Genomic DNA, 20,654 nt, shown 5'->3' on the forward strand with positions numbered 1-20,654 from the left:
CTGACTCTACTCTTGTGTCCACATAGAAGTAAATACCAGTAGAGTTAGGCGGTAGGACTGTAATGAGACCGGCTTCTGCTTCTTCACGATCTTTACATGTCTGTGCCAGCTTGTTTTAACATTACCTTAAATGTAATGTATTAGTCTGCTTTATTACATCGTGTATCGTAAGAGTGTTCAGAGTTTGGCGCAGTGTGTTGTATCAAACTAAACTGACTACACATGCTGCTGTAAGCTCAATGCGGCTGCTTGTACATATGGACTAAACTACAGGGCCGTGGAGATGGAGTTGGAAACAATTATTGGGTTACAGGAGTCAGAGCCGGTAACAATGTCCTGACTCCATCTAATTGTAAATTGTAATGTGTTAAACTTTCCAATTTATCTTATACTACTACCGGGGATCATCCATTGCCATCTGTCCATGTCTTTTACATCAGTTTCTGCCACATTGACTTCCTCCAATATTACTTACACTAATTCAACTAAACCATTTTTTCTTCTAGCCCTTTGGAAAAGTAAAGTCTCTCTTTTTTATTTTGTAATTATTATTTAATAATTAATATCAAAATGCCACAGTAGTTTCACTACCGCTGTTAAACGAGAACTTTGAACAGGTCAGGGTGCTAAAAAAGTAGCCTGATGGCAGTGACGATGTGCCTTGCATCTCGTATGTTGCGTACGTTCAATCAACAAACTAAATTTACGCGTCTAATTACAAATAGAGGAGTTGATGGTGCCGTAAATTGAGAAGTCAGCAACAACATTTATTTATATAGCACATTTTCACACAAATGTAGCTCAAAGTGCTTTCAAAGTCGAAGTTGATGGTGCCGTAAATTGAGGAGTCGGAGTCAAAGGTTTTGTGTACCGACATCACAGCCCTGCTTGCAGAACCCAAATTTGCCTCCAGAGACCAACTCTTTGAAACACAGGATACCATTTTAGAGCCGTGGGTGTGTGCAAGTGGTTGAAGAATAAGAAATAATGCCATTACTTTTTTTTTTTTTTTTTTTTTTAATGGGCCACATAAATCTTAACCATTGTTGTTAAGCTACAGTTTGCTGTTCCGGGCAGCATAGGTTAACACAGCAGTCAGTGAAAATGTGGGCGGCAGGATATGCCAGGGGCTGTACCTACAAGTGGGCGGCACGGTGGCACAGTGGTAGCGCTGCTGCCTCGCAGTTAGGAGACCCGGGCTCACTTCACGGGTCCTATCTGCGTGGAGTTTGCATGTTCTCCCCATGTCTGCTCCGGTTTCCTCCCACAGTCCAAAGACATGCAGGTTAGGTGCATTGGTGATCCTAAATTGGCCCGTGTGTGTGTGTGTCCTGCGGTGGGTTGGCACCCTGCCTTGTGCCCTGTGTTGGCTGGGATTGGCTCCAGCAGACCCCCGTGACCCTGTGTTCGGATTCAGCCGGTTGGAAAATGGATGGATGGATGTACCTACAAGTAGTTGAAAGCCGAAAAAAAGAGTTTCACAAACTTTGAAAAGGTTCTCAAAATAGTTGGTTTAATTCCATTGAGATAACACGGATAATCTGGCAATGGCAGTTATTTTCCATCGTCCTTTATAGGAGTGGCAACCGCCTGCCATTTACTTACTGAATTCTTTATTTAAATACAATAAGCCACATGTCCGATGCCTCACTCCTGCACTGCTATTAAAGGGCAAAACTAAACCAACACAAATACAAAAATGACAAGTGACCTAAAAATAAATAAATATGTTTGTTCGATTATTCTACCATATAGTAATGATTCTGGACAAAAATATATTGAATGTCTGCAGCATTTGTTTGACCCGAGTAGGCACGTATTCTGGCAGAAGTCTCATTGCTCTCCTGACACCCAGCTTTATACATACACAAACATTATTTATCCCCAAAGGGAAATTGAAAGTTTACAGAATCCCAAGAAAAGAAAAATAAATGTAGTGAACAAACAACAAGCCCCAAACATACACAAGACCTTCTGGATTGGATAAAAGGAGAGCTGCTGCGGTCAGTAAGAGGCTTGTAGGTGGCAGTAAGGTGATCAGACCTGCCCAGCTGGACCACAGATTTGTATTTAAAAGCACTAGCATTTGGATAGAGCAGGTCCACAAAAGGAACACGCAGTTGGAGGTTTGTTTCGTCTAAAACTCCCCTGCTTGAAGTCACCGTAATGACTCATCTTTACAGAGTTGCTAACAGCGTGAATACATCACGTGTTTTAGTGTGACGTGCAGGGCTGAATGCTGGTGCGTGTTTAGGTTGGCAAGAGAAAATGTTTACACAGTAGAAGTTGAAATTTAAAAAATTAGTCCTACACAACCGACTAGAATGAATGTAAAACACTTCGCTGAAAACAATCAACTACACAATTAGAATATTTTTAAAAATCGCGAGTCGTCTCCCTAGATTTTCTCGTATACTCAGGTATGGGGATGGATATTTGAGATGTAAACCACAAGACAGTGATTATTTCTATGTTATGTATATTAAAGAACCATCAACAACAAATCAAATAATAATATATTGAACAATTATTATAAAAGTAATGTTAAATAAATCAGACTCATCAGCTTCATTAATAAAAGGTAAAGTACCACTTCTGGTTAACGGAAATAGCCTAAAAGTTGATAGAAATGTACATTTTGTACCTGTTACTGGTACAGTGGAACCTCGGGTCACGAATGTCTCAGAACACGTACAAATCGGGTTACGGCCAAAAAGTTCGCCAAACTTTTGCATCTGTTCACGACCACACACATGGGTGACGAACAAGCCAGTTTCCCTTCCAGTTCAGTTCGTACGCGCCGGTGATTTACTCCCGTGTTCAGTCTCTCCCTGTGCATTCGCTGTGAACTCTTTGTGCTCTACTTCGTTTTCTCTTCCGGTTCGTACGCGCCGGTGATTTACTCCCGTGTTCAGTCTCTCCCTGTGCAGTACATTATTCTCGGTCAGATGTGCATCGCACAGAGGGACTTTACCTCAAAACTGTCATCTCCTCTCCACCCAGCTTCCTCCTCACTTCCTTCATGCCAGAACTCGACTCATGCAAAGTTACTTTTCTTGGTTGTTTATGGCTAGTTTTTGTATAAACTAGGGGGCTTCGCCCCCTGCTCGCTTCGCTCACCAACCCCCGGGTTTGGTTTTCCGGATACACACTTGTAAGATTTTTATTTCTTTGAGTTGTTGCTATTTCATTAGTTTCACTTTTATTTCAGAACTTCTGTAAAAACAATATTTGGAATCTTTCCTGTCTCAATATGCTGAATCTTTTAAATGAGGTCTGTGAGACGTGTGTTTAATGACTTTGTACCTTAATTTACGATAGGTTTCTCTGTTGGGAATTTCAGTACAGACAAACCGATCTTCATCATCAGCAGTTATTTTTTTTTTTTGCAAAGTAACCAATAGATGCATTTGAGTTAAACCCTGGTTTTAAAATTCTCTGATTTAAAATAATTTCCTTTTGTTTTTTGTCAGCGCGATCTGTGCTATCTTTTTTTTTTTTGATACCGTAGCGACTGACGTAATAAAGTGTCACAAACGTTCTACTTTAACAATCGCCAACTGCGTAACCCCAAACACAACTTTCTAGCACCTTCTCCAACCCCTCCTCCCTCGGGTCTCGCCTCCCCCTACCGCATCAATCCGCACCCAGCTATCAGTATGCCGTGCTGTACTCTGCCCTCCCTCGAGCGGACCGAACAGTCACTTAAAACAAAAAAGGCTTCAGCTTGGCTGGGACGCTACAATACTTTCGCCTGTTGCTGCTTTCACACTCTGTACGTTTCTCTGCATATGTATCACGCCTTGGGTGACTTTTCTCCGCACTGCTCTTTCTTCTTTGCTAAAGGCACAGGATCTGTGTGTGCCACGTGACTTCACATGACTGAATGTTTTGCTGGTTGTCCGTGGTCTTATTTGATAAGAAGGTCGTGTCTTGCAAGAATCTTATGTTCCACGGCCCTGCGAGACGCACCGTTGTCAGTCTTTTTTGTCTCGCAGGTCTTTAAAATGTCTTTCGAGAACTTCAGAGAGGATCACGTCTCGTCGCCTGGCTTTTACATTCCAGGATTTTCTTTTATATATAGAGAGATTACGGATTTTTCAAATGTTCATTTTTTTTTCTATGCTTAAAACTCATTAAAAAAGTGTTTACAGCGAGCGGGTCGTAAGGCTGTAGCGTGAACTCTTGCAATGTTAGTTTTCTCAGTGTTCTTCAATGTTTTTACATTTAGTTTACTATTACGCTGAGCATTCTATGGTATAGTTAACTATTTTTGTGTTTAAAAATCTTTAAAAAATATATATTTACATACAGCTCGTACGGTCCGGAATGGATTAATTGTATTTACATACGATCCTATGGGGGGAAATTACTTTGGGTCACGACCAAATCGGGTTACGACCAGAGTTTTGGAACGAATTACGGTCGTGACCCGAGGTCCCAATGTTTGTAAAATTTGGTTGCCCTAAGTGTAAGCGTACTCAAGTTATCGTGTCTACATACACAGGCATAATTTTTCGGCCTCAGGGAGGTCTTAAAAACGTCGAGATTCCTCAAAATGGAATTTTTGGAGGATTCCAATACTTTCCCTATACTTCATATACGAGAAAGTCAGAGAGATCTAAAACGTCGGGATTCATCAAAATCTAGACATTACATTTTTGGACAACCTATACTTGGTATACGAGAAAGTAACAATCATCGACTAAATTCCATCCATCCATCCATTTTCTAACCAGCTGAATCTGAATACAGGGTCACGGGGGTCTGCTGGAGCCAATCCCAGCCAACACAGGGCACAAGGCAGGAACCAATCCTGGGCAGGGTGCCAACCCACCGCAGGACACCCACAAACACACCAGGGCCAATTTAGAATCGCCAATCCACCTAACCTGCATGTCTTTGGACTGTGGGAGGAAACCCACGAGGACAACATGCAAACTCCATGCAGGGAGGACCCGGGAAGCGAACCCGGGTCTCCTAACTGCGAGGCAGCAGCGCTACCCACTGTGCCACCGTGCCGCCCCATCTACTAAATTACAATATTAAAAAGTTTAAAGTCTTTAATTACTTCTCAATTGGTGCTAACACTTACCTTGACTTCTCTAGACTTCTGCCTTGGACAAAACTATTCACAAGGTTCAGTTCAAAACCTACAAACAACCTAAGGTCATTCTGGGTTATTTGCTGTGTGGAAACTGTGGTTATCAAATGTATGATTTTGAAACCTTGTTCAGTTTGAATCGCCGTCTTCATCAAGTCACTTGTCTTTATTCAAATGGGTGATCTTACCTACTTCTACACTCTTTGCAGGATCCAAACTAAGCAAGATATATTCTCAGTCTACGCTGTCACTTTCAACCATGGCTAATGACACCGGGAGCTTGAAGAAGTCCCCTAGGTAAGCACTTAACCGGCGTCCCTGGCCAGCAGCTGTCAACACACAAAGCAAGTTTAACTTCTGTGTCAACAGTGAGAAGATCAAACCTAGTTTTGCACCTCAATGTTCGGTGATTTTCTGTCCAGGCTGCTGGTGGGTCTGAAGTTTCTCCAAGTGAGACTTGCAAGGCTACCATAGCTCTCACTAAAATATTCAAGTTTAGAGTGAAGTGCAGATATAGGCAGAATGTCGGTAGTTTTATCATTTTTCCACTTCTGTGAAATAAATACAACAAAAATTAGAAACGATTTTAGAATATTGTCTATTAACACAAAACAAACCCCATTCTGAAAGCAGAGGGCATCAGAATTCTTCTGGTGTAAACCCCACTGGCACTAGTCAAGTTACCCACAGGAACAGAACCAGCAGGCGTGAACAGTTTGTTGACCAGGAACATTAATCACAACTTTAGAGGAGGAGAACAACGAGGAGGTTTGGCGTGTGCACTGATACAGTGCGTTGTCGCAACCACCACAGGGTCCCAGAGACACTTGAAAATGTGTTTCTATCACATGACCATCCATTCAGTTTGTGAACTCACCTCTGCCATTCGAGAACCACCACGATGTGGAGAGTACGTGTAGAGAAGGGACCGGAGTGACTCTGCTCCATCCAGTCTATGCAAGGCAAACAATTTCAAGTTACCATTTAAGATAGCAGGCATGTCTTTAGCTTTTAGGATCAGAGTCAGGTACCTAGTGGAAAACGTACAGCGACCGGGCTAGAAATGGAAGACAGATTACTGGAAATCTGCAGCAACGGCGTACCACATTACACCATCAGTATCTGTGTGCTTCTCAATTCCTTGTTTTGTACGTTCATCCCACCAAAGTCTAATGTCTTGCATCAACGTCTCATTTTTTTTCACTTATCCTAACAGGGCAGACTCTCCCTCTGGCTTAATGTCACCAAGTCGCCTGCTTTCTAGTCAGAATGGAGAAAGGGACTGGGAAAATGGCTCCACAGCATCATCTCCTGCCTCCATCCCAGAGCATACTGGTAGGTGGCCGCATGGATTATATGACACGAGTAATGTTTTTTATGGACTTCTTAATATTATTTGCTGTTGTTCAGTGTTGGCCACCACAGATGCCCATTATATCAGAAATGTTCCGCATAAAAACGTGAGATTAAAATGTTTTCTCACCCATCACTAAAGACCACACGTGGTAAGTAACATATAAAAATAAAAAAATGCTTTTTGGGTGAAGTAACCCTTTAAGTGGTGATGATTCAGAAGGTCGGTGGGTGTGAACTTGTCTACATGTGTTGAGAAGTGGGAAGGGGAACCTAAAATCAGACTTACAGCTCCCTTTACTGACCTGTTTAACGAGGGGGGCCCTACAGCGTCGTTTTAGGGGTTACATGCCAAGATGGCGACAAAGTGGTGAGGCCAAATCACAGAAGCTGCGAAGCACATTGAAAGGAGGATTTTTTATTTGGTTTGTAAGGCTGCTGTTACTACACACACACTTCTCTGTCATGTCTTTCTCATTTCAGGCCCCAAACTTTACAAGGAGCCAAGCTTGAAGTCCAACAAATTCATCATCCACAACGCCCTGTCCAGGTGCTGTCTAGCAGGCAAAGTCAACGAGCCGCAGAAAAATAAAATTTTAGAGGTAAGTGTGCGGATTAGATGTCACCTGAAGGAGGCTGTGGATTCAGAAAATGTTCAGACCCTTTCATGTTTTGCACTTTACTGTATTGTAGATTAAACTCAAAGTAGATAAGCAGAGGTGGGTAGTAACGAGTTACATTTACTTGAGTAACTTTTTTAAAACAATTGTACTTCTAAGAGTAGTTTTACTGCACCTTTCTTTTTACTTTGACTTGAGTACATTTGTGAAGAAGGAACGCTACTCTTACTCCGCTACATTGGGCAACACTCGACTCGTTACTTTTTTCCATTTATACATTAAACTTTATTTTTGCATATAGAGAAGTCGCCAGTGGATCTACTGCATGACTGTTTCACCAATCAGACGTAGCCATGCAGTCACGTGACCACACACAAACTTCCTGCGTCTTGCAGCCTGTGCAAGAGCACCTGGCTGCAGCCACTGTGGAGCTCCACAGTAAGCGGAAACGCGTGACCTCCACAGTCGGCGGAGACCGCCTTCAAGCATTCACGCATGCATTAAACAGATTGGGCAGCACCGTAAAGTGTGTGATGACGTAGCCTTTCAATACGCGTGTGCACGCAGATTGGGCCGACAACGGGAATCAGGCAGTGACACACACCGCATGCGCTTAATGAAAAAACCATTAAAAACAAAAATATCCACTTTACGGCACGGCCCGATCGGAACTGTGCATGCAGTACAATTTGACATTACAGTATATTATTCATTTTAGTTCCACATTAGTTGACCATAATGAAAATATTAATGCTGCAAAATAAACGAAGCAGCCTTTGTGGCGTAACGTTGATGTCCAATGTTCAACTGCCGTAAGAGGAAGCTTAGGTGTGCGTTTTTTTTATGGTAAACTAAATAGGCGGGCTGATCACTTAAAATTACTTTAGACCAGTTTTCACTTGACATTAAAGAGTCTTTTCTGTTAATCGGTTTAAAAAAAGGCCAAATTAAATGTACTGTAATTCAATGCTGCATATAAATAACATGTAAAAACCTCCAAGAATGTGAATACTTTTTATAGGCACTGTAAAATAAAGTTATCCCTTTGCTACCAAACAAAATTAGATACTAAAATGTTGCACACCTGATAAGCCCCAATTAGGGCGAAACACATGCGGTGTACTCTTTGTATTATTTGGCAGGTACTGTACACTATACTATATACATATATATATATATATATATATATATATATATATATATATATATATATATATGTGTGTGTGTATATATAAAGTATGTAGTGTTTTTATTTTCCCACTCACGTAAATCATATAAAGTTTCCTTTCCGTTTTGATCTATTGTTGCAACTTCCCTCTTATGAGCAAATTGTGTTTGTTTAAAAATATCTTTAGAGATCAGTTATTATTAATAAAATTGCCATTTGTCTTAAGGCATCAGGTTTATAAAACCTAACGTATCCAACCAGTTTTTATAGAAATATATGATCCTTTTTCAAAAAAAGAAAAGAACACTGTGTCGCTGACTGTCCTTGTCCTTAGTGCTGTGACTGTCCACTTGTTAAAATTCTTTAATTCGTTCTCAGTTGTGCAATCAGGTCAGATGCCGAAGTAATAAAGAGCATAAAGCCACCGGTTCAAATACTCAACGTAGTTGGGCACACATGGCTAGTTATTTTATATTTTTGTCTGTCATATTACAACATTTCTAAAAAAAAATAAATCATTTATTATGTTCAAACAGTTGTAGTCTTTTCACCAAGTACTTTTTTACTCTTATTTGAGTAAGTTTTTGGTGAACTACTACTTCTCTTATTAGTTTGAAGTAAAACGCTACTCTACCCACCTCTGTAGATAACTTGGCCATCTTTGCCCATCAATCTACATGTTTTCAGAAAGGCGTGAGAATTAATTGAAAAATCAAAAGCTGAAATACAGTGAACCCTCGTTTATCACAGTTAATCTGTTCCAGACTCTACCGTGATAAATGGATTTTCGTGAAGTAGGATTCTTTATTTATAAATCGAATATTTTCACAGTTAGAGTATAGAAAACCTGTTTACGACCTTCTAAATACGTTTTTTTAACATTATTAGAGCCCTCTAGACATGAAATAACACCCTTTAGTCACCATTACACTCATATTACCCAATATATTAGACAAAATAAGACATATTAAACGTTACAAGTATCATATTACTAGGCGCACTCGCCTTTTAAGGCGACCTCAATTGTTGTGCGCTCCATGTGTACATCAGGCATGTAAGTGTAGGGTATGAGAACATCAAAGTGCCCATTCATAACATCTCCCGAAAACCTACGTTTTTTTTTTTTATCCCCTCAAGTGCCTGTCCAAAGTCATACAATGTCAGCCCGAATCTGTACCACTAAAGACGGAGTTTCATGCACTAAATAAGCTATAGATGAGAATAAGCAGCACCATCTCCCCTGATATTTACTACGGTGAGCCATTTGTACTCCATCAACATTAATTATTTCCAGAGACATAATTTTGTCTATTTTTCCAGCGCATCGCGCACAAAAGCAAGGGAACGGTGACAGCACCAGAACTCTGCTCACATCGCGTCGCTTCATACCTCAAGCCGCAAGTAGTAAGTCTGTGATAAGCGGAATACCGCTACGCTTTGCACTCACGGGACGGAAGGACAATCCTGAACGCTTTTATATAGTAGATTATTGTACTGTACATTTAATTGCACACAACCACTAACCTATGAAGGCACGACCTCAGTAGGAGAGTCTTCAGAGGTGGTGCAGTATCTTCAGCAGGTGCGTTGTTGTCTTCAGTGAAGGAGTACTAAGAGTAGGCAGTGGGTGTCTGGGTGTGCGGCTGAAGAACATCTTGATAGGCAGTTACTGGCGCTGTCTTTTCATATGCGTGAGGAGGCTTTGTTAGGGTATTGCCATCTTTAATCATATCCAAGAGTTTCACCTTCTCCTGGATAGTAAGCATCTTCCTCTGGCGCTTAGTTTTATTGTCAGAAGGCTTAGAAAAAGCAGCACGTTTAGGAGCCATCGTAGGGCTCAGATAAAAGTTCTCAGAAAGCGCATGCGTAGTGACGTAAGCGTGTATGAGAAAAAAAATCGCGATAGAGTGAAGCCGCGAAAGTCGAAGCGTGATATAGCGAGGGATCACTGTATCTCATTCCTACAAGTATTCAAACCCTTTCCTCTGGCACTCCAGATTGAGCTCAATTGTTTGGTTAAATTCTCCTTCAGATGTTTCTAAAACCTGACTGGTCTCCTCCACCTGTGGAACACTGAATTGGTTGGACATCATTTGGCACACGTCCCCTGTGTGTAGAAGGTCCTACAATTCGCACGGCGTGTCAGACAAAAAACAAGCCATGAAGTCCGGGGAACTCTCTATAGGACCTCCATGATCAAATTGTGACGAGGCAAACCTCACGGCAAGGGGATCGAACTAGCGGGACACTTCCTAGAGTTTGCTGTGTTGACAAACGGTAAATCTGGGCAAGAAGGGCCTCGGTCAGGGAGGTGACTAGGAAACCAATGGTCACACTAACAGAGTCTCTGTAGTCTTGTGCTAAGGGGCGGAGTGGTGGCTCTGAGGATGGAGATCTAGACTGGCAATCGGAAGGTTAGCCGGTTCGAATCCCGTAAATGCCAAAAGGGACTCTGCTCTGTTGGGCCCTTAACATACAACTGCTGAGTGCTTTGAGTAGTGAGAAAAGCGCTGTATCTCAGTAGCACTCCATCAGTCAGGCGTTCATATTATATTAGACAGAAGCCACTGCTGAGTAAAAAGCACTTAAAGGACGCTGAAGGTGCCGAGAAAAAAAAGAGTCTCCAGTCTGATGAGAAAAGGAAACTGAACTCTTCGGGCAGAACTCCAAGCAGTGCTCATCACCTGCCTCATACCAACCCTACAGTGAATCATGGTGGCGGCAGCATAATGCTATGGGTGAGCAGGGACAGGGAGACTGGTCAGAATTGGGGGAAGGATGAATGCAGTCAAGAAGAGAGGTCCTTGAAGAACATCTGCTCCAGAGTATACAAGACTTCTGACAATGACCTGAAGCATCCAGGGCAGACAAAGCAGGAGTGGCTTTAAGACAAGTCCGTGACTATCCTCGAGTGGCCCAGATTTAAACCCCATAGAAGATCTGTGGAGAGACCTGAAGATGGCAGTTTACAATCTAACAGAGCTTGAGAGGACCTGCCAGGAAGAATTGGATAAACTGCCCAAAGCCGTGTGTGCAAAGTTTCCAGAGGCTTACCAAGAAGACTCAAATTGGAATTGCTGCTGAAGGGGCTTCTTCTACAAAGGGCTGAATTAAGGGTCTGAGTACTTCTAGGAATGAGAGATTTCAGTGTTTGATTTGTAATACATTGCGTTCACTTTGTCATTATGGAATATTGAGTGTAGTGTCACAAACTCGACTCGGAGTCATAGAAAGGTTTGGGGCAGCCACCCGTATAATTGATTTCCCGGCTGCAAAGTCGTTAAGTGGATACAGCACTGAACTGAGGGAACAGGGAAAAGGTGGAGGCTTTTAAAGGGGAAGACAGGAAGTGAAGGCAAAGGGGTCGGGCTCATGAAGGTCTTCAGCCATTGGTTCGAGCCCGGACGTGACATCACAGGGGCCGGCGCCGGCAAGATCTCCTTCCATAGGCTCGGCCCCGGAAGTGACGTCAAGAGGGCCAGGTGGGATCTCCCGTGAGTGGTCTGCAGGAAAGGGAGAAAGAGAGTCAGTGCACTCTGCCTCATCCCGGTCAGATTCGGAACTGACCTCACTCAAGCCCTTTAGCTGCCTCCCATGTGCACGTGTGTGACGGATCAGCAAAAATGGCAAATGTATCCATTTCAAATAAAATGTACAGCACAATAAAGTGTACAGAGAGTGAAGGGGTCTGAATGGTTTCTGGGCCCACTGTGGAGCCAGAAAGAAGAGAGGAAGACCATTCAGTCCATCACGCCCATTTATTTAGCTGTAGCTAAGGTGTCCCAATATCTCACCCAGATCCATCTTGAAGGTTCTCAAGGTTCCTACTTCAGCTACTGACACCAATAAAAGACTAACTAACCTTAACTACAGGCAGTTCATGCTGTCATTCATATATGTACATGTAACTAGTCGTAGAAAGCACAACGTGTCCAGTGTGCGGTCGTCCAGGCGAGAGCGCACCTTCGTGCAGAGTACGCCAGCCGCTGAGAAAGCACGCTCTGCCTGCACTGAAGTTCTTTCTGTTGCTCTGAAACACGGCCATTTCAGCTTTTACTGATGCGTCCAGTTTCTTGTCATCATTCTGTGACGGCAAGTTTCTTGGCACAGATAATGCGGATGCAACAGACTGGCGCAATGCAATTCCAAGTTGCCGTTGAAAGCTGTTGTCTGACAGACGTCAATGAAGTCTGCCCCGTCCCGGCATACGTGAGCTGTCGAGTGCAGACTCCTCTCAGTCCACTGCGCTCAGTCTTAGTGGGAGCCGGGAGACTGACGACTGCTGCTGGTCTGCTGTTGACTGAATTCATCGGCAACACACTACACCGTGGGCCAGAAAACCGTGCCACTTAATTATTTTCAGCTACAGGGTGGGCCATTTATATGGATACACCTTAATAAAATGGGAATGGTTGGTGATATTAACTTCCTGTTTGTGGCACATTAGTATATGTGAGGAGGGAAACTTTTCAAGATGGGTGGTGACCATGGTAGCCATTTGGAAGTCGGCCATTTTGGATCCAACTTTTGTTTTTTCAATAGGAAGAGGGTCATGTGACACATCAACCTTATTGGGAATTTCACAAGAAAAACAATGGTGTGCTTGGTTTTAACGTAACTTTATTCTTTCATGAGTTATTTACAAGTTTCTGACCACTTATAAAATGTGTTCAATGTGCTGGATTGTCAATGCAATCCTCTTCTGCCACTCTTCACACACTGATAGCGACACCGCAGGAGAAATGCTAGCACAGGCTTCCAGTATCCGTAGTTTCAGGTGCTGCACATCTCGTATCTTCACAGCATAGACAATTGCCTTCAGATGACCCCAAAGATAAAAGTCTAAGGGGGTCAGATCGGGAGACCTTGGGGGCCATTCAACTGGCCCACGATGACCAATCCACTTTCCAGGAAACTGTTTATCTAGGAATGCTCGGACCTGACACCCATAATGTGGTGGTGCACCATCTTGCTGGAAAAACTCAGGGAACGTGCCAGCTTCAGTGCATAAAGAGGGAAACACATCATCATGTAGCAATTTCTCATATCCAGTGGCCTTGAGGTTTCCATTGATGAAGAATGGCCCCACTAACTTTGTACCCCATATACCACACCATACCATCAATTGTTTTGTTCCAACAGTCTTGGAGGGATCTATCCAAGTGGGTTAGTGTCAGACCAATAGCGGTGGTTTTGTTTGTTCACCATTCACAAGTTTGCCTCATCACTGAACAAAATCTTCTGCGTAAACTGAGGGTCCTGTTCCAATTTTTGTTTTGCCCATTCTGCAAATTCAGTGCGCCGATCTGGGTCATCCTCGTTGAGATGCTGCAGTAGCTGGAGTTTGTAAGGGTGCCATTTGTGAGTAGCTAATATCCGAAGGGATGTTCGACTAATGCCACTCTCCAGTGACATGCGGCGAGTGCTACGCTGTGGGCTCTTGCTGAATGAAGCTAGGACAGCCACTGATGTTTCTTCATTAGTGACAGTTTTCATGCGTCCACATTTTGGCAAATCCAACACTGAACCAGTTTCACGAAACTTAGCAAGCAGTTTGCTAACTGTAGCATGGGAGATGGGTGGTCTCGTAGGGTGTCTTGCATTGAAATCTGCTGCAATGACCCGGTTACTGCGTTCACCAGACATCAACACAATTTCTATCCGCTCCTCACGTGTTAACCTCTGCGACATGTCAATGGCTGTAAACAAAGAGAAACTTGTAAATAACTCATGAAAGAATAAAGTTACGTTAAAACCAAGCACACCATTGTTTTTCTTGTGAAATTCCCAATAAGTTTGATGTGTCACATGACCCTCTTCCTATTGAAAAAACAAAATGGCCGACTTCAAAATGGCCACCATGGTCACCACCCATCTTGAAAAGTTTCCCCCTCACATATACTAATGTGCCACAAACAGGAAGTTAATATCACCAACCATTCCCATTTTATTAAGGTGTATCCAAATAAATGGCCCACCCTGTATAACTCTGTTATTTCTTGATTGATTTTTTACACTTTTACACACTATATATGCAAGCTTGGCCGTTCCCGGTTTCCCAGGAATTACAGCAGTTTCATTCCTAGGAATGCGGGAATGAAAAATGTCCGGGAATGTATTCCCTAGTCGGGACCAAAAGTTCCTTCCTGCAGGTCAGTGCCCCCCATCGTGTATTTATAATTGATGCTCCTTTTGCCCACGGCCAGCACTTCGCACTTTTCCACATTAAACCGCATGTTCAGATGTTCACCGAGTTCTGAAGCTTGTTCTGCTCATTATGAATTCTTTTTTGCTGCCCTCTCGGTTTCTGCCATCCCTCCAATTTTAGCATCATCTGCAAATTTAGCAAGTTTACTAACTACACCGCAACCAATTTTATTAATATGATAATAAGGGTCCAAGGACAGACCCCTGGGGGACACTTACTTACCCTGCTCCATGTGGAGAGGTCTCCTCGTATTTGTCCTCTTTGTTTCCTGCTGGTTAACCAATTAGAGATCCAGTTTTGCTGGTTACCTCGGATGCCTGCAGCTTCCAGTGTCAGAATTAACAAATTCTCGTTTTAGGATTATTGCACGTCTTAGACTGAATGCCACTTTCTCACTTGTGACCAAAAGTTCATTTTTTTTCCTTCTATTTACTCCTCAGGATATGGACAAGAGCAAAGCAAACCACTTCCTGATTCTGTTCCGGGATTCCAGTTGCCAATTTCGTGCGGTGTACACAATGAACCCTGAGACAAAGGAGATGGTGCGACTGACAGGGGTTGGTCCGAGGATCATAACCGGCGCAATGGTAGACAGCATCTACAAATACAACTCGGACCGCAAACAGTTCACTACCATCCCCTCAAAGACCATGTCCATGAGCGTGGATGCAGTCACCATCCAGAGCCACTTCTGGCAAAGCAAGAGACCCGGTACCCCCAAGAAGCCAGGCACACCAAAGTAAGAAGAAAGGACGGAGACTGCTTTTGAACTTCCTGTGCTGTTCCTGCTGAGGCTGGCCTTTTTACTGAAGAGAATAAAAATTGTAACTGGATCATGACGCTTCCTGGGGTGGGTGGGGATGTCATGGGAATGCTGTTTTCTTTGTGGCTTCTAAGAAGACCCTGCCAACAACCGGACACTCTTAACGGGGCTTGCAGCAGAGCCCCACCTGGTCTGTGGGTCAGCAGCAGAAGTCTCTCCATGTCAAAGTAGAGAAGGCTGGTTTTAGCTCGAGGGGAGACGACTTGCGTGCCTCGTCAGCTTTTGCTGTGCAAGGTTCACATGGACGCCATGGATTCGCGTGGGGAGGTCTCTGTAAGGATGTAGATGGTCAGAAGTGGCTTCCAGAAGGCAGGATCGTTTTGGTTGATCACTTGCCACAACCCAATGCAGCAAACTGAACAGAACCAGTTTGGATGATGGGACGAAGGGTGGGTTGGGGGGAGTGAATAAAAGGCATCAGTGTGCACTGGGAAACGGGAGAGACCAACCGAGAGCCGACACCGCCCTAAACTTGCTGCCCGCCTGTGAAGTTTTCAGACGCTAAACAAATGAACTGCGGTTACAAAAGAAGAGGAGGAACTTCCATGAAACTAAACAACGAAGCATGGATCACACCTGGACATTATATATATATATATATATATATTTAATAACTTACACACACACATATGCACACAGAAAAATAGTTTTGTGTGTGTGTGTAGGCGTCTGTGTGTGTGTATCGATACACGTAAAGTTCTGACGAGTGGCTGACCCGTAGCTGAATGTACTGTACAGAACACGTCTTCTCATGCCTGCATTTTGACGCCTTCTCCTTTGGGATCAGAGGTCACGTGATTTTGATATTCTAGTCCATGTGGGGAAACGGCTTTTTAATTTGAATTTTAGGCTCTTTTTTTATAATGTATACATTCAGAGTATGGAGCTCAGACATTCATGTAATGCCCAAGTGACAGATGCCAGTTTTCTCTCCTAATGTTTTTGGTTTTTTGTTTTTTTTTTTTGACCCCCAAACGCCCCCCAGCTCTTTTTTTTGGTCACATTCCATTTTCATATGTTTGAAAAGAAAACCAGCTTGGGGTGATGCACTTTGAAAATGTGATTTTTGGAAAAGGTTTCTCTTTGTATGCGTATTTTTCTTTTTAAAGACGATTCGATAAACCGAGAAAAATATTCGGAAAGCAACAAGAAGCAATTCTGTTTCTGTGTGTGTATGTATATATATATATATATTTATATATATACATGCATGTATTAGATATGTGAATATGAACAAGAAGCATATTAAATTATTTCTTCCTAATTTTACACATGTACTTTTTGTATGCAAACATTGAAACGATTCTGCCAACAGTTGCCAAGTTCATCCTTTTATTTTTTTTCCCCTCGATTTCTATGTCATGTTTGGTTGTACAGTTGCATCCTCTTTCTCTGTCCATGTAGGATTTAGCATTTTGAGAAGTTCATGGGCTCTTCTGCGCCGGTGTCAGGGTGTGTTGCTCATAAAGGACGTTCTGCTAAAGGCTCTTTTTTGAGTTTCTTTCAGTCTGCTGTTTGAAATGCAGGATTTTCTGTGGCAAGTCAGACAGATAAATGGAGGAAACCCGAGTGCCGACCACAAGTTAGACACCTTAGCTTTTGTTCTGTACCCATGGGTTCCTATTTCCATAAACATCTACCATGAATGATGGAAACCCAGTACTGGCAGAGCCATCTTCTCAGCGGGCAGCACCTGACATTCTAAACGGTACGTCTTAACCAGTAAAACCCAAAAAATAACACAACAGATGGGACAATCAGGAACAAATTGAATATCCTAGTGGGGTTGGGTGGGGTTGAGGGAGCATCAGCCTGTCTGTCTGTCTGTTTCTTCTGAAGTCCATGTAAGTGCAATGCTACTGTAGTGTAATGGTGAGCCGGAGAGAATGCTGTCTTATTTATTTAAAGGACGAAAGAGCATCGAAGCAATACGTGTTAGGGTCACCGTATTTTTAAATAATGGTTGCAAAGTGGATCGAGATGGATTTTATGTTTATTCAGTTGTGATTATTATTGCCATTATTTATTATTTTTTTTGGTTTCTGTTCATAAATGGGGTCACATTTGAAGTCCGACTGGTGCGTGCTGACCAGTAAATGAAAGCCGAGTCTGTAAGTCTTGGCTGTGCTCATCTGAAAACAAGGAATAAAACCCTTTTTCAAACTGCCATCCTTCTGTTCTTATTTCTAATACATACCTATAAGGGTGGTCCAGATCTAATTATGCAATTTTCATTACGCTATAACTTATATTAAGTTTATTACATAGAAAATCACCCGAAAAATCCCAGACCTTCGAGAACTGACGACATGAAGAATCGTCTTCACGCCGAACTGCAGTTGTCCTCGCATAAATCAAAGTCATCCAGACGATCTGCATAAGTAGATCTGGACCACCCTGTACTTGCACACACTAACAAAGTGACCTTTTTATTGAATTATTATTACATTTGAGTGTCTGTCTGCTTGCTGTGCAACTTTGTGACTACCTTTTGTGGGGGGTCTTCTCCATGAGGCTCACCATCACATCACAAATCATCTAAAGGTTTTAAACTTACTGGACGTTAACTAAAATTGGGAAAGATCAAGAGGTTAAAACACAGAGCTGTGGCTTGAATGATTTAATAAATCGGCATTAAACAGTGTAAAAAAATAAAAAGCAGGAGTCGTCGCCCCTTGACTTTCTCGTATACTCAGATATGGGGATGGATATTTGAGGAGAAAACCGCAAGACTGATTATATTTTTATAAATTACGTACATTAAAGAAACATCAAACAACAAATCAAATTAATATATTGAACAATTATTATAAAAGTAAAGTTGAATAAATTGGACTCTCCCACTGCATGAATAACAGGTCAAGTACCACTTCTGGTTAGCGGGAACAGCCCAAAAGTTTATAAAAATGTCCATTTTGTACCTTAATTACTTGTATGCAAAATAAGAGAACGCGTCCTCAAGTTATTGTGTTTATACACACAGACACAATTCTAAAAACAGTACTTTCAGATTCAGGGCGGTCTAAAAGGTTTCAAACCTTTACTGTACGGACCTCATGGGTTCAGAAGGAGTTTCATCCCAAGAGCTCTAAACGCACTCAATCAGTCCATCAAGTGCTCCTCGTAGAACTGTTTGTATTATAAGTACAATCACCTCACTGTTAACTTGCACTACAGTTATAATATTACACAACCTGAGCCACTTTATAAAGCGCGTATTTACATATGATGACGATATCATTTTTAAGATGAAATGGAGCCCCATAGTGTTCATTGTAAAACGCCAGGACTGGCTGTGTATTTTTTTTTCCATTTATAGAGGGAAGTCAAGCACAATGACCCCTTTTATTGGCTAACTAAAATGATATGATGATATGCAAGCTTTTGAGGCAACTCAGGCCCCTTCTTCATGACTTACGTTTAAAACACATTTCCTTGTGGCTAATGCATACACAAGTCAAATTACGTTTTTGCGAAAGGCATGGGACTGACAAAATAAAAAATTTGTTAAAACGAGAATTTCATTATAATGGAATTAGCAAATAGCGCAGCCACTCAGCACGTACAGTTCTCACTGCGGAATGCGATACTCGACGGAAACGGCATTTTGTCTTCGTTTTGCCAGCATCGATGGCAGCAGGACATTCCAACTTTTTTTTTCTGTAAAGTGAATCCGTCCTTGTGTGTTCCTCTCATTGTCCGCGCAGCGTCAGTATTATTAGTTACTTAAAAATTCTTGGGGTTTGATGAGTCGGCGGTCGTCCTCGGTGGCCAAAGAATGCGTACCTTTAGTGAAAGGAAAGAAAAAAAAAAAAAACCAGCCCCTCAGTGTATACAACAAGGACTTTATGAGGGGTTAGGTGGGCCACTTGGGGTTTGTCTGTCGCCTAACGCAGCGCTTGCAAACCTGCGAGCCGCACCGATTCACCACAGCGACCCTGCGGGGTTTGGGGTTGGGGAGGCACTCTGCTGATTGTGCTTGATTCACATTGCAGGTTAATCGCGACCGATCCCGGACAACCTCCAACAATCTCGGCTGCGACGCTCACGCTGTTCACTAATAGTCTAAGCAACGAACCTCCAGAGTTTTGCAAATTTTAACAGTTAATGTCTCCAATCTGCTGAAATCCCCTTATCAATTTTTCATGCAACGCTACGAACACTTTCATTTCATCTGGCAGTGCATGCACGTAAACAGATCGATCACGTAACGTAAAAGAATATTATGATGCTACGAATATTGTTCCATCGCTGTCAAATTCATATCTATTATTAAAAAAAAATCCTGGAGCGAAACAGTAGGGTGAAGATCACAGAAGACACTTAAAAGACCTGCAAGACTAGAGAGGCTGGCCACAGACCTTAAACATGAGACTTTGTGCCAAGAGATTGACCCAGGACCGTCTCGCGATGACGTAGAACATGAGATTCTTGCAACACACGCCCTACTTACAACCAAATAAGAGCGCGGGCAGCCAGCAAACACACGCAGGTCCAGGGCTCTCAGCACATATACAGCGTATAACCACAATACGTTATTGATGAAATGTAGACGACTAAGCGAAGAAGAAAGAGCAGCACGGAGGAAAGAGACTCAAAAGTGTAGGACAGAAAAAAGAAAAATCTAAATGCAAATTCAGAAAAAGAGGAAAGTAATTAACAAGTGGAATTGGAAAAAAAGAAGGTCCAGTCGGGCTCAGAATTAAAAGACAAAGTAGAACTTCATAAAGACGTTCACAAACGGCACGATACACATGAGGAGAAAGTTTAAAGAATACGAAAGTATAAAAAAGAAAGTAAAGATCGCAGGAGCGCAAACAAACAAATTAATACTTGACAAAGGGAAAACAATCACCACGTACCAGGTGTCATTGAGGAAAAAAAAGCAGGATAAAGCGAGGTCAGAAATAAAAGACAAAGAGTAGAAAACAAAGTAAAACGTCACAAAGAGGTTAAAAAGCAAAGGGGCCAAACACATGCAGAGCAGGTTAGAGAAAATGAAAATGGTGGAATTAAAAAAATGAAACACATGCAGAGCAAGATACAGAATATGAAAGCAGAAAAAAAAACGAGTGTGTCAAAAAAAAAAGAAAGAAAATAAACATCACATTAGCGCAAAAAAGGAGAAATTATTACTCGGAGAAATAACGAAAAGGCGAAAAGAGACCGAACATCTGGACACAGGTGATATGACAGAAATCTGTAAATATTATAAGGCTTTGAAGTTCAAGTCAGAGAATTACAAAAACGGAGTTGACCTCACATGCATTTATTGGTTACTTTGCAAAAAAATGATTAACTGCCGATGATGAAGATCGCTTTGTCTGTGCTGAAATTCCAACCAGAGAAACCTCTCCTGAATTAGGGTACAAAGTCAT

General features: G+C 42.3%; 1 protein-coding gene across 3 annotated transcripts in view; it reads left to right on the plus strand.

The window, feature by feature from the left end:
• camsap3 (calmodulin regulated spectrin-associated protein family, member 3) overlaps nucleotides 1-17,445 on the plus strand; it is a 169,440-nt gene extending 151,995 nt beyond the window's left edge. For all 3 annotated transcript variants that reach the window (XM_039770377.1, XM_039770378.1, XM_039770379.1), the window contains 4 exons: nucleotides 5,314-5,401; nucleotides 6,321-6,439; nucleotides 6,941-7,059; nucleotides 14,894-17,445. In XM_039770377.1, coding sequence (XP_039626311.1) covers nucleotides 5,314-5,401; nucleotides 6,321-6,439; nucleotides 6,941-7,059; nucleotides 14,894-15,196 — 629 coding nt within the window. In that variant the 3' untranslated portion in view covers nucleotides 15,197-17,445. The remainder of the gene's footprint in view (nucleotides 1-5,313; nucleotides 5,402-6,320; nucleotides 6,440-6,940; nucleotides 7,060-14,893) is intronic.
• Nucleotides 17,446-20,654: the final 3,209 nt, after the last annotated feature.

This window comes from Polypterus senegalus, chromosome 12 (genome assembly GCF_016835505.1).
Source record: "Polypterus senegalus isolate Bchr_013 chromosome 12, ASM1683550v1, whole genome shotgun sequence".
Lineage (NCBI taxonomy): Eukaryota > Metazoa > Chordata > Cladistia > Polypteriformes > Polypteridae > Polypterus > Polypterus senegalus.